Here is a 12924-nt window from a genome sequence, read left to right as displayed (position 1 = left end):
AAGCCAAACAAAACAGAAAAATAAGGATGTTTATTAAGGACATTTCTGGCCCACAGCCAGGGCTCATACTTAGCTCTATGAGCCACTGTCCGACCTCATCCCCATTCAATGTGAATGACCTTAGGGAGGCCGGGCCACAGGTAGATCCCACTGCCTGACTAAAGGGGCCACTGCAAGGGGGGTTCCTCCCATAGCCATAGACAGATACACTGCTTGGGATGAAGAGGGAAACCATTGGGTTAATACATTCCTCTCCATCCTGCCTGGACCCTCGCACTCCTCCCCACCTCCTAAGTTCATGAGTCAAAGGTACCTAGTACCATGTTACAGGGCTGTCAAGGAAGCCCCTTTATCAGGCTCCAGAGCTATGGGAAAGGAATGCCCTTCCCTTCTCAGCCATCCCAGGCCTGACAGCCACTGAGGTAGAAGGGGGAAGAGGGCAGGCCACTCTTAATCCCCCGTGGGACCTGCTCTGGGCTTTCTCCTTTGGGAAATAGGGCATTATGCTGGCATAGAAGGCTGGAACATCAGCCCAGACTGGAATGCTGCAGTTCTTCCCGAAGCCATGAGGGGACTGGTTGCCCAAGCCGGCTCAGCAGCTTTGACAGCTCCAAGTTATGGTTCCGGAAAAAGTCCGTAAGGAAGAGGCGGGACTGAAGGAGAGAAGTGAAGGGAGAAACAGTAAGGAGTAGGACCATGTCAGCTTCTCTGAGTGGAGTGTGATACCCTGCCCCAGTTGTCACTGACCTCAGTATCCATATCTGGGTACCTCCGGCCTTTGCTCTTGCCTAGGCAGCGAGTCTTACCACTTTCAAGTCCCTGGCACCAAAATCCCTTATCTTCATCAAACCTGCCCAACAGGAAAAGGCGATTAGGTGGGAAGAAGAAGAGAAATCCAAGCCCGATAAATGCACACTACCCCTCCCAGCCCACAGGAACTCCCTCCTTGTGAGACAGGATAAATCCTTGTCTTCACAAACATGATCAACCTGCTTGCCCATTTCCCCAGAGATTCCGCCCCTGGGTCATGCTCTCCCACCTGAGGGTCCGTGTGTAGTTCAGAAAGGGTGTGATACCCAGGAACTTCTGGATGCTCTCCATTGAGGCTGCTGGGTTGTTACGCAGCTCTTGCCCATCCACAATCAGCAACTAAAGGGACAGGGATGTGGTTCCCTCTATATTCCTAGGAAGCTGCTGGGCTGGAGGGAAGGCCACCCTAACGTAGACTCTTGGGGAACTGTACCTGTCCAGAGGGGTAATACATCAGCCAGCGTTGTAGGTGGGTAGAATAGTAGCCAGGGACAAGACAGCGGTTCTGCAGGGAGCGAAGTACCAGGGGAGCCTTCGAGGAGGCTGAAATCACCTGGTAGAAGGTATAGTTCAGAGCAACTGGGTCTCCGTGAGCTCGCTGGTGCTGAAGGACAGGGCGTAGGAAGGCGAGGAGCTGGTGACTCGACAGAATTATTCTGCACTTATCCCTGGTCTGGTGACAGCACAGGCACCCTTCCTCAAGATCTAGTTTAGTTTCCCTACCCTCATTCCTGTCTTCCCTCCCATTCCACTCCTTGCCTTTCAGCCCCACATGTCCCCAGCTTCAGGCAGACCTGGTACCAGGAGTAGGCCCTGTCAGCAGGGTTGGTGAGCACAGTGATGATCTTAGCTCGTGGCAGGAGGGCAGACCCCCGCCGTGGTACAACCTCTGAGTCAAAGTAAGTGGCACTTTTTTCAAACAGGAAGTCAGTGCTGGCATTGGAAGGAACAGGAAAGAAATCCATGTACCTAGGAAGCAGAAGAGAGGAAAGGCGGAGATATTTTCAGAGTGAAGCGGTCAGATGTTGGTGCTGGTAGAAGCTGGGTATTTTTGAAGAAGGAAATGTTCCCCTGAGAAGTTTTTCAAGGAGCTCCAGTCTCACCAGTCAATACCCTTGTGGTAATTAGGGCCATTGAAGAACTGAATCTCCTCAAAGGTGCTGGGGCTAGGGAAGCTGCTAGTCACAGCTGGGTGCAGGCTCAGGAAGAAGTGAATAGCTGTGGTCCCTAAATGAGAGAGAAAGACCAAGCCATTGTGGGGAAGAACCCAGCTGAACAGCATGAGTTTGAAGGCAGCAAGAAAATAAGCACTCTGGGTAGTAAAATCTCTTTTGGACAAACTATGTTGAGGAAGGAAAGCCTGAGAAAGGCACAAGATAGTTAAAACAGTGGCTCTCAGCCTTGACTATCAAAATCACTTGTGGATTTTTTTTTTGGTGGTAGTATCAAGAATTGAACTCAGGGCCTTTGCACTGAGCTACATCCCTTTAAAAAGCTCTCTTTTAAAATTTTTTATTTTGAGACTTGCTCTTGCTAAATTGCCCAGGCTGGGCTTCAACTTGCAATCCTCTTGCCTCAGCCTCCCAAAGTGCTGGGATAATAGGCATACGCCACTGTGCCCACTACTTGTAGATCTTTTAAAATCCTCACAGGTGGGACTGGAGATGTACCTCAGCAGCAGAGGGCTTGCCTAGCATGCGTGAGGCCCTGGGCTTGACTCCCAACACTGCAAAAAAAATGAAACAAAAACCACAGATGATTTTGATATACAACTAGAGTTAAGAATCCCTGTCTCAAGAGCCTGGATTAAAGAGGCGGGGGTATGAGAAGGGAATTGCTTGGCAAAAGAACCTTTGAGTTCAAGGCAGGGCAAGAGAAACTGACTAAGGATGATTTACCTGTCTTCTGGGGTCCCACAATGAGGAACTTGGGGAGCCGATCACAGGTTTTCTCCTTGGACCAGATATCTTTGTGCCTCTTGTCATCACAGGGATTCTGAAGGCGAGGCCAAGACTCCCATAAGGCTTAATTGCTTAAACTCCACCCCCCATGTGTCTCTGGTCATCTGGGCTCCACCCTTACCTGCCAAAGGGGGCTTCGCTCCTGAGGGAAGAGTTCAAAGTACTTTCGTGCAAGAGGAACAGGAGGGAGGGTCTGTAGGCGCAGCCTTGTCCAGCACTGAAGGAAGCGCACTAGGCTCTCAAAGGTATACAGGCCCAGGCGGTCATTTCCATAATTGGACAGATGGGTCATAAAGATGCTGATCTGCAAGGGGGTGCCTGCATGTCAGATGGAGTGTCTACCCCACCTCAGAAGCAGCCTTGATGAGTAAAGTCCCAGTCTGAAAATATTTTGGCTCTCCAATCTTCGAGCCTTTCCTCTCGGCACCTTACCGGATTAAGCAGCACCGTCAGAAAGAGCTCTCCACCTCGGATGCTCCGGTCTAATTCACGAGAGCCTCCAGGATACTCGTTATAGAAGATTGTATGAGTGAAGAGGCCACACGTCTGCCGGGGCAGCACCTGCAGGGAGAAGAAACAGGGATGGATGTGATGTGAAAGACAGAATGTGAAGATGAAGAAGGACAAAAGTCCTGAGGCACTGTGATCCTGACTTTACAGAAGGCCCGTATAGGAAACTTCTCCCCTTGATGTTACAGCAATAAGGCTCTTACTGTGTGCACTATGGCTTTCCATAATGACTTTTACCCCCATTAAGGATACTCTTGGACTGGCAGTTGGGAAGCCCTAAGTTAAGGCAGATTGGAGGCTGTCTAACTGTGGGACTTTGATTCCGTTTCGTAGTAGGAGTCCCTCACCATGATGTCATTGTGAATGAAGCCACGGCGGTAGCGAGCAGGGCGGAGATGGGGATATTCCTCAGTGCTGGTCACCTGGATGCCCCATACAGATTTCCAGGCCTCATAGAGCTGCGTGTGGATGGGGTACACACCCGAGTGGTGGGGGGCCACAGCATAGCCCAGATCCGTGGGAATCCCATGCTCCTGGGAATGGCATAGACTCTCACCAGGACCTGGTGAGGTTTGGGGAGTAGAGGGCAAAGAGGGTGGGGATTCTTCCACAGAAGGAAGACTAGAGGAGGCAGGAGGGGAAGGTTGAAAAGGAAGTGGTCTAGGAGTCTCACCAAAGCAAACTGTTTGTTGAGCCTCATCTGGTCAGCCAGCACGGAGCGATTGTGGAATAGGTGTGGCTGCATGTGGCTCCACATGTGGGGGAACCACCAGAATTCTTTGCGGTGTTTCAGCAGCATGTCGTCTCCAGCATCCTCCTCCTCTGTCCCTATGACCACACACTGACTGCTGACCACAATCAGTCAGCCCGTGTCCTTCTGTTTTGTTATAACACTGACCACTTTCCATCCTTGGGACATTAATGATCCCTGCTCACTTGAGACTTTCCATTTGCCCCAGTGCCAACTTGCTCTGCAGCCACCCATGCTAAATTCCCACCCAACACTATCTCCTCAGAGCGGTCTGACCCCAAACCTTGCCCTCCCCTTCTCCAGCTTGTCTGCTCATGGGAAGGACAGTGAAGGGACAGCTCAAACTAAGACTACTGTCCTGAAGGAGCAGGGGAAGAAGCTCACCAGTATGGTAGAACTTGCCCGAGAAGCCCAGGTTGAAGGTGAAGTTGGGGACTAAGGTCCTGAGTTTGTTCTGGGTGGTCAACAGAGCCTACGAAAAGTAGCAGAGACATGAAAAATCAAGACAGAGCAGGCTGAGCAGGGATACATTAGAAGTAGCTTTCCTTCTGCCTGCAAGGGGCAGGAAGTGTACCTACGACAAGCAGAGAATCAAGGGAGGGAGTATGACAGGCCAGAGCCTAAACAGCTTCTAAGAAAAGTGAGGGGGGCCGGGCCTGGTGATGCACACCTGTGATCCCAGCACTTGGGAGGCTGAGGTAGGAAGACTGTGTTGAGTTCCAGGCCAGCCTAAGTGAGCTACAAAGCACCAGGTCTCCAAAAAAAAAGTGAGGGGAAGACTGACCTCAACATCAGACACCTTCATGCGGGTACCTTCTTTGCCCACAAAGATGTCATCAATGTCTACCAAGATATAGCGGTCAAGGTCCAGGCAGAGGCGCTTGCCAGTGAGGTACGCAACAGCATCAACGAAGACAAGTTTATGGAGCCAGAAAGAAAGGCCATGGCCAAAGAGCACCCGCTGAATGCCATCATGAAGTCCCAGGTCCTGCACCACAGTGGGGAGCCGGGCACGACGAGGCACTGGTCCTGGCACAGGGGGCTCAGCTGGCTGCAGGTTAGCCAGAAGCACTGGTTCATATGTGCTGTGGTTGGACTGGAAGATGGTCCAGTCATCACCAGGCAGTGGCCCAGGTTCTAGGCGGCTGGGGCGCGTGAGATGCAGTAGAGGGGCAGAAGGATTCACTTGGTAGTCGCGGAGCCCCAAGTTTGAATGTAGAAAAAGAGGAAAGCCCTTGAGCTGGGCACTCAGTAGGCTGTGCTCATGGGCTCGGAAAAAGCCAATGATGCCCACACCATACTCCACACAGTACCGGTCTAGCAACTCCCGACTCCAGGCATCCAGGTTGACGTACTTGAGCAGGTTCTCATAAATGACCAAGACATAGCGGCCACGGGTATGATCAGTCAATGTGGGCATGTCCCCTCGGCCAGGTGCTAGCTCAGTGCTATAAGGAAAACGACTAGACTCCAAGATGGCTACGATCTCCTGCCCCAGCTGCGAGTATGCACTCTCTACAAACACAAGTACCACGGGTTCAGTTCGAGCTGTTTCTGGAGGCCTGGGAGGCCGAGGTGGGACTGGAGGCTGTGCAGGGCCAGGGCCAGCTGCCCCACTGCTGCTGCAGTCTAAGGGCAGGGGTAGGGGTTCCTTGGCCTTGGGGCTGGTAGACACGTAGTAAGCCAGGAAGCCCATGGAGCCCAAGCTGAAAGCAATCAGCAGCAGTATGAGGCGGTGCAGTTCCTGCTGCCGAGCTGGGCATAACACCTTCCAGAGCTGAAGCATGGCGAGGGGAAATGGAGGAATGGGGACCACCTCAGGGGATGGGAGGCAGGAGTTCTACAGCCTGGAACAGTCTCGGGAGGATAGAGGGTAGGAAAATGGGATCAGTTCCCTGAAGAGGTGGAGACAAGTCCTCTTAGTACAGGGTAGGGGAGAGAGAAGGAGCAGCAAGGGAGGGCTGGACAGAGTCCACTGGCCTCAGGTCACCATGGCCCCCTGGTCCATGGCTTCAGGTTGCAAATCTAGCCAGGTTCCACCTTGGCTCTGATGAAGTTCCTCACATCAGAAGTCAGCAAACTTCACAATCTGGCCCCGCTACCTGTAAAACAGAAATATCGATGATCCATTACTTCTCCCCTTAAAACTATCTTTAATCCATACTCTTCTTCCCCCTCTCTCTTACTTCTTGCTCACTTAAGATTTGTTCCCCAAAACAAACAAAAAAAACCCCTAAAAGCTCCTGTAGAAGACACAGCTATACCTTATCTTATACCTTAGCTTCTCACCTGTTTCCTTTCTTAGGATATCCAAATTCTAAGCTCAGAGCTAGAGTAGTATGCTCAAATTCTCCCACCTACAAGGGGCCAAACAGCTGAAAACAGGCCTGCTTTGAAAGGAGTTCCCAGCCTGTGACTGGCAGTTGGCCAGCAAGCAAGAGCTCTGGTCTTCCTGTGACCAGAGAGAGAAAGCCCCAGAGTCCCGTGTTCCAACAAAATATCAGATAAGAGGAAACTCATGAGTCTGTTTATCTGCCACATCAATCAAACCCATCATCATAGCTAACAGCACTAACGAACTTGCAGTCATGTGGACACTATGGTGGGGGAGTTCAAGCAAAGAGAAATGGTTCAACTGTTCTACTGGCTTCTGAACCCATAACCTGGACACTTCTCCATTACCTACTTGTTGCCTTTCATCTAACCTGTGCCAAAGTGAGGACAGGAGATAAAAATGGAGACCTAGAACAGGCTATGTAACTAGTACCTGAGAAAAGCGAGAAAGCAGTCTAGACTCTCTGTGTCCATTCCAGTTCTCTTTCTTAACTTAATGGAGGTGGAAGCTTTACAGTCATACTCTTCACCTTAGCCACTCTATTAAGGCCAGTGACTTGCAATCTCTTACTGTCACCTACCCCAATACCCACATCTCAGTGGTGAATATGGAGAGGTAAGTCTTTCAAAACTGAGAGAGATGATTTAAGAACAGTTCAGCTTTTTCCTGGGTAAAACAAATCAACATGAGAAGAGATCTGGGAGAGACAATAAAAACTGTGATGGGGGGTAGGGTGCGAGTGTAGCTCAGTAGTAGAGCATGTGCTATGGATGTGTGAGGCCCTGAGTTTAATCCATAACCATACATCCACACACAAGTGATGGAAAGGGGTGAATCCTCAGAATTAGAGGAGAGTTTCGGGAAAACACAGTAGTGAGGAGATGTCATTGAGGGCAAGTTGATACTTGGGCTGTATCACCGATATTAATATTTATTGAGAGCTTACTACTTGCCAGACATTCTTCTAAGAGATTTGCATATACGGATGGTTCCCAATCTTTGATGGTTTGACATACAATGGTATGTGGTAGGCATTTAGTATAAACCGAACTTTGAATTTTTTTCTGCAGTGCTAGGGATTGAACCCAGGGCCTTGCATATGCTGGGCAAGTATTCTATCACTAAGCTATAGCTCCAGCCTCTAGATTTTGATTCGGATCCTTTCCCAGCTAGTGGATATGTGGGCTAGTAAATATATGGTACAATACTCTTGTCACATCGGGCAGTGGCAGTGAGTTGCAGTTCCGAGCAAACTATACAATCAGGTTAAACAACTGACACTCTGAGCATCCTGGACGCTGAGCTATGGTGTTTGTTAGGTGTATTAAATGCCATTTTTGACCTAGGATACGTCAAGCTTATGATGAGTTTATCAAGATGTAAAACTCTATAGTAAACCAAGAAGCTTCTGTATTTAATCCTCATACCTACCCTAAGAGATAGGGAAGAAATAGATACTAATATTCCCATTTTATATTTTGAGTAATTTAGGCCCAGAGAAGTTTAGTAACTTGCCCAGGATCAAACTGCTAGTCAGTGGAGGAACTAGGCGTCAAAGTCAGGCCTGTCAAGCTCTGGAGTCCACGCTGTTAACCACTGCATTTTAACTTCACACCTAGGAAGAAGCGGCAATATTTAGGGGAGGGGTAATGGAAGAACCATGGTGGTGAGATGCGGGCTGGGATGTTAAATACCAAAGGGGGAGCATGCGGTTGTGTGTGTGTGCAGCAGCGAGAGGTTTCTAAAGAGGGGGAAACCTAAGGATCATCAGGGCCGGCCGGGCGGGAGGCGCAGCACTAACAGGACCGGCAGGCTGGGGGTGTGGGCCCTGAGCGGGGACGGGCAGCACAGATGCTGTGGAAGAACGGGGCACCGAGTGGGCACCGGGGCTCTCGAACGGAGGGACCTCGCTGGGGGACACGGGCTTACAGGTAGCAATGAAGAGTGTGCGGACGGAGGCACTAAACGGGAAGGGGAAGGACCGCACCACCGACTCTGGGTGACTCTGGGGCAGGTTCTCAGCTGGAAAAGCCAGGAGGGAGCAAAGTAAGCAAGGGGCAACTGTGACAGAGGCTAGTGGAACATGGGGCGACAGGCGCGCTGGGCCACACGAGGGGCCGCCCCAGCCGACCCTGCGGGTGGTTATGGTGGCAGCGGCTCCCGGGAGTCCGCGAGGGGAGGTAAGGAGGACGACCGTGGGTGGGGGCCACACTCTGGGGGGGGGGGTGTTCCCCTCGAGGGCAGCTCACCCGGCGGAGTGGGCGGCGTCCCTGCGGTCCCCGGGCTCCGCTGCGTCCCGGGGCTGCCCGGCTTCCCAGCTCTCGGGCCCTCGGGCCGCGTCGCGGCTCCGCCATCTCCGAGCGTCCGCTCTACCGCAGCCGGGCCCAACCACTGTTCCCAACAGGGGGAAACGGCGCGCTGCTGCTCGCGGCACCCGTCAGGTCCCCGCCGGCTCAGAGGACGGCAGCCAAGCTCCCGGGTGCGGCGAACCCAGATGGTCCTCCTCAGCGCTCGGCCGAGCCACGACCTCCGAGACAGCGGGCTCCGGGACGTAGCTGCAGAAGCGCACCCCCTCCCCTCCGGGTGGCACAGTCTGGCCAGCGTCGGGCGCCGCGGCCGGGGAGCTGGGGCGGGCCGAGGGACGGGCTCGACCACTCAGCCGCGCCGAGGGGAGGCCGGGTCGGCCTACTAAGGGCGGGGGTCGGGGCGTCGCTCATCCTGGGCAGGGGCGGGGCCGGGTGAGACCTTTAGCCATTGCCTAAGGGACCTCGTCCTCGCCACCATCCCAGTTGTCCCAGAGACCCCAGAGACTGGAGACTGAATTTATGAAGTCTTCTTCTAAGACGTGCCCAAAGGGAGAGGGAGAAGATATCTTTCTCCATTTGAGGCCTCGTAAAGTAGGATGTTAAAAACCTAAACCCCTGGGCCGGGGATTTGGCTCAGTGGCGCCTGCGCCTGCCTTGCAAGCACAAGGTCCTGAGCTTGATCCCTGGTGTCAAAAAACCCAAAAAAACCTAAACCCCTGGCCATAAGCTTCCAACAGCAGTAACACAATGGACTGTTTAAAGGTTATTTATTAAATATCTTCAATTCAAGGTTTCATTGTAACAAAGCTATGAAGGGTCTACCAACATTCAGAACAAACACTATTTTTAAATTATTTCTATGTCATCATGCAAAAATTCTGCATCAAATGCCTTCCATTTCCTGTTTAAAAGATAATTTTTAATAGTCTATTGTCTATAGATGCTGACATTAGCCCCAGAAGAGAAGTAAGAATGCTAAGAAGTAGGGCTGGAGCAGCCATGTGAAGCTATGGGTCTCAATGAACTCTAAGACCATGTCTTCAAGCCAGCAAAACCAAACCCTGTGGTGAAGGTGTCTGCGAGCTGGTACTGCAGGCTGCAGGGCAGGAAGGGGCAAGGGCCCAGGGGCTGGGGCATGCATGAGGTGCTTGAGGGGCCTGGCTAAATCCAAGCACCAGCACCTATGAGTTTGCTCTCTCCTCAGCTGGCTCCAAAGTACACCTGTTGCTTTTGCCTCTTCTTGCAGCTCCTGCACCTCCTGAAGGTCATCCAGGGAGCTAGAAACTACCAATCTTTCCCCCAAAGTGCAGGTAACCGTGCAGATAAATATGCACAGTTGATTTGGGGGGAACCTAGGCCATGACCAAACTTCCTCCATTATCTTCTCTGTTATCTGCTTAGGGCATAGATCTTTTCCTCCTGGAATGGAACTCCTTGAGCACAGAGAGGGACAATGAGTGTAGGAGCCTTGGCTCTGGATGCCTTTTTGAGTACATGCAGTGAGAGGGGGTGATGCCCATGCAGATTTTCCAGCAATAAGTCTAGACTTCAACTGGTCAGCAAAGGGGCCTCTTTAAAGAGAACATTTCCTCTTCTTGCCAGAGCAGTCAGGTCAATTTCAGAGACGGGTAGAGATGGACGTGCAGCAAGGGAAGAGTAAGAAGGGAGGCAGCCCTGAGGGCAGCCTGAATGCATAGAAACAACCACCACGTTATGCCACTGCCTCACTTCTCCCATCCCACAGGGCACTTGGTAGAGGGCCCAGGCCCAGATGAGGGTAGCATGGGACCACCATCGTGAAAAGGCAAGACTAAGATGATCCAGATAAGCACAGAAACAGGACTGCCAAAGGCAGCAAGGAGAGCCCTGATCAGGGCCTGGCTCTCTCATTGCTAAGTTATTAAGAAGACAATCACGACACAAAGCAGCAACCCCTTCCCTTCCCAGCTGCAGGGATCAGGCCTCAAAATCAGGGCCCATGTGCATTGTGCATCCTATAGAAATGGATGAGTGAGTGCATGTCAGACTAACATGAGGTTTTTCATCAGCTTCACAGCAAACCCACTTCCGCAGCACCAATTCTCTTCCTTTCTACACTAAATTGAACAGTACAGCAAAGTCCGGGCCCTCAGTCCTAAGGCCACTGCTTCTCAGCTGTTTTCGTAGCAGGTGGGGAGCTCTGAGTTCTCTCCCAAGTAGGTCTGATGGCCACGGTGTTTTTCTCAGCCTCATTCTAGGCGCCTAGGCAGGTTCTGAAGAAGTTCACTCCTAGACCTGGGGTAAGCAGGCCACCTCAGGGGCTGCAATCACTTCACGGGCCTCAAAGCTCTGTCAGAGTCCTTGCCTGGTCCCCTTGAGTCCATGGGGACCTGAGGCCAAGCTCCCCTCTTCAGGGCTGGTGGGTGAGCCCACTGTTCATGCCAAAATCGGTGTCACACAAACTCCTGCCTTCTTGCTGGCTCAAGGGCTATCGGTGGTTTTAAAACACATCATGGTATGGATTCCGTTTTTTTTAAACAATCTTTTTTTCCCCCTTAAATGTAAAAACACCTCGGTACAGCAGAGACAGACACGAAGGGCGGGCGGGAGGGCTGCATGCAGGGGCGTGCATTGGTTGCTGCCGCTTTGTAATTTAATTGTTTTAAACCTCAAACGAACAGGACTGCCGCTGTCACTCAGGCCCTCCAGAGCCACTGGCTTCGAAGGTTTGACCTCCAGCTGGAATCTCCTAATGCCCCTGTCAAAGAGGAAAAACACTATAGCAGAATAGAGCACAATGAGCATGCAGATGAATTTCCAGGCTGTAATAAGCACACTACACACTTGGGCTCTCTGCCCGAGAAGGTGGGAGTAGGGAGAAGCTAACGTTTAAATACAGCATTGCCTCATATTTGAGCACCCAACTAAGTGCTTTACTTACAGTATGTTATTTGATACTCACCAATTCAAGAAGGTAGGCACCACTCTTCCCTTCTTCATCTTTTTGGTACTGGGGATCAAACTCAGAACCTTGTGCTTTTGAGGCAGGCACAGTGCCACTGAGCTAAATCCCTAGCCTTCCCTTGCCCTCCCTTCTTGTATTTTGGTTTGTTTGTTTTTTTTGGTACTGGGGATTGAGCTCAGGACCTTGCACTTTCGAGGCCAGGAGCAGAACCACTGAGCTAAGTCCCTGGCCCTCCCTTCTTTTTGTTTTTTTTTGTTGTTGTTGTTGTTTTTGGTACTGGGGATCGAACTCGAGTCCTTCCGCTTGTGCAGCAGGCAGCAAAACCACTGAGCTAAATCCCCGGCCCTGCCCTCCCTTCTTTTTGATGGCTAAGCAATCTGAGGTTTAGGGAGGGAAAGTACCCCATCTGTGCACACCCAATTTGGACTCTGGGAGCCAGATCCAAGCCTTACTGGTTTCAGAGCCTAACTTACAGCCACACTGCCCAGCCTTTGCCATTCCTCTGGGATGAGCCACACATCCTGCCTGAGTGCCACCTCCCAGCCTTGTCTTCCTTCTCTGACCTCACCTGTCCCAGCCCCTCCCAACCATTCCTTCCCCACCAGGTGCACCTGTGGCTGAGCTCACTGCAGCGGTGCGGCAGGGGCCCCTGAGCAGTGGTAGTGGACATTGAGCCACTTGCCATCCCGGCGGTGCCAGACCCGAGTCTCCTCTGATTGGCTGGTGCGAGGCCGACCCTGCCCATCGATGTACTGGGTGAGCCGGATGTAGGCGATGCAAGCTGCGTCCTCCCCAATCACGTGCACGTGTGGATTTAGGATGGTGGTATGGATGGGCTTGCTGTTCTTGGACAGGACTGCAGGAGGAGTAGGAGGGTGTCAGGACGGTGCTTGCGTTTTCCTCCCAGCCTGTCTGTCAGTCTTCTTCCAGGAAACCATCTCTAGAATCTGCACCCCAACCCCACATACAACCTTCTAGAGATTAGGATACTCCAGTATGTTAGTCTCAGTGACCCAAGGGAAGAGAAATGTGATGATGACAACAGCAGCTACTCTTTAAGTCAGGCATTGATTGGGCTGGGGGTTTTACATGTTGATGTTATTTTTAATATAAGAAGGAAATAGGCCTGAGGAGATTAAGTAAACTGCCCAAATCATACATTTAAACTCAGGACCACATTACTCTAAGAAAAGCCTATTATCTTTCCTTTATTTTGTTTATTTTGTTGTTTTGAGACAGGGTCTTTGTAGTTCATGCTGGTCTCAAACTCACAGCAATCCTCCAGCCCCAGCCTCCTGAGGGCTAGG

The 12924-nt window shown here is 51.6% G+C and overlaps 2 protein-coding genes across 37 annotated transcripts in view; both read right to left on the bottom strand.

Moving 5' to 3' along the window:
* Window positions 1-15: 15 nt before the first annotated feature.
* Window positions 16-6130, bottom strand: Ndst2 (N-deacetylase and N-sulfotransferase 2). 3 transcript variants are annotated; one of them, XM_013072792.3, is made up of 13 exons: window positions 4817-6130; window positions 4417-4504; window positions 3955-4109; window positions 3629-3814; window positions 3204-3332; window positions 2893-3075; window positions 2709-2805; window positions 1914-2037; window positions 1605-1779; window positions 1244-1414; window positions 1040-1149; window positions 748-850; window positions 16-653 (listed from the first exon to the last, which is right to left on the bottom strand). In XM_013072792.3, the coding sequence occupies exons 1-13, from the start codon at window positions 5816-5818 to the stop codon at window positions 528-530; spliced, it is 2649 nt and encodes an 882-aa protein (XP_012928246.1). In that variant the 5' UTR covers window positions 5819-6130; the 3' UTR covers window positions 16-527. The 3 variants fall into 3 exon arrangements, 2 of the variants coding, with proteins under 2 accessions (XP_012928246.1, XP_021115289.1); XM_021259630.2 differs by having other exon boundaries at window positions 4703-6000; XR_015440312.1 differs by lacking the exons at window positions 16-653; window positions 748-850; window positions 1914-2037 and having other exon boundaries at window positions 4703-6000.
* A 3293-nt stretch (window positions 6131-9423) lies between these two features.
* The window catches only part of Camk2g (calcium/calmodulin dependent protein kinase II gamma), a 55115-nt gene continuing 51614 nt past the window's right edge, over window positions 9424-12924 (bottom strand). For 32 of the 34 annotated variants that reach the window (XM_004846302.4, XM_004846298.4, XM_004846308.4 and 29 more), the window contains 2 exons: window positions 12229-12473; window positions 9424-11410 (listed from right to left, as the gene is read on the bottom strand). In XM_004846302.4, coding sequence (XP_004846359.1) covers window positions 12241-12473 — 233 coding nt within the window. In that variant the 3' untranslated portion in view covers window positions 9424-11410; window positions 12229-12240. Of the gene's footprint in view, window positions 11411-12228; window positions 12474-12924 lie in introns of those variants that run through there. The other 2 variants (XM_087184698.1, XM_021259634.2) reach the window with 2 other exon arrangements.

The sequence above is a fragment of the Heterocephalus glaber genome, unplaced genomic scaffold (genome assembly GCF_053883595.1).
Source record: "Heterocephalus glaber isolate CG9 unplaced genomic scaffold, H.glaber_assembly_v1.0 deba00001497, whole genome shotgun sequence".
NCBI classification, from domain to species: domain Eukaryota; kingdom Metazoa; phylum Chordata; class Mammalia; order Rodentia; family Bathyergidae; genus Heterocephalus; species Heterocephalus glaber.
This window is presented reverse-complemented; position numbering and strand designations above follow the sequence as displayed.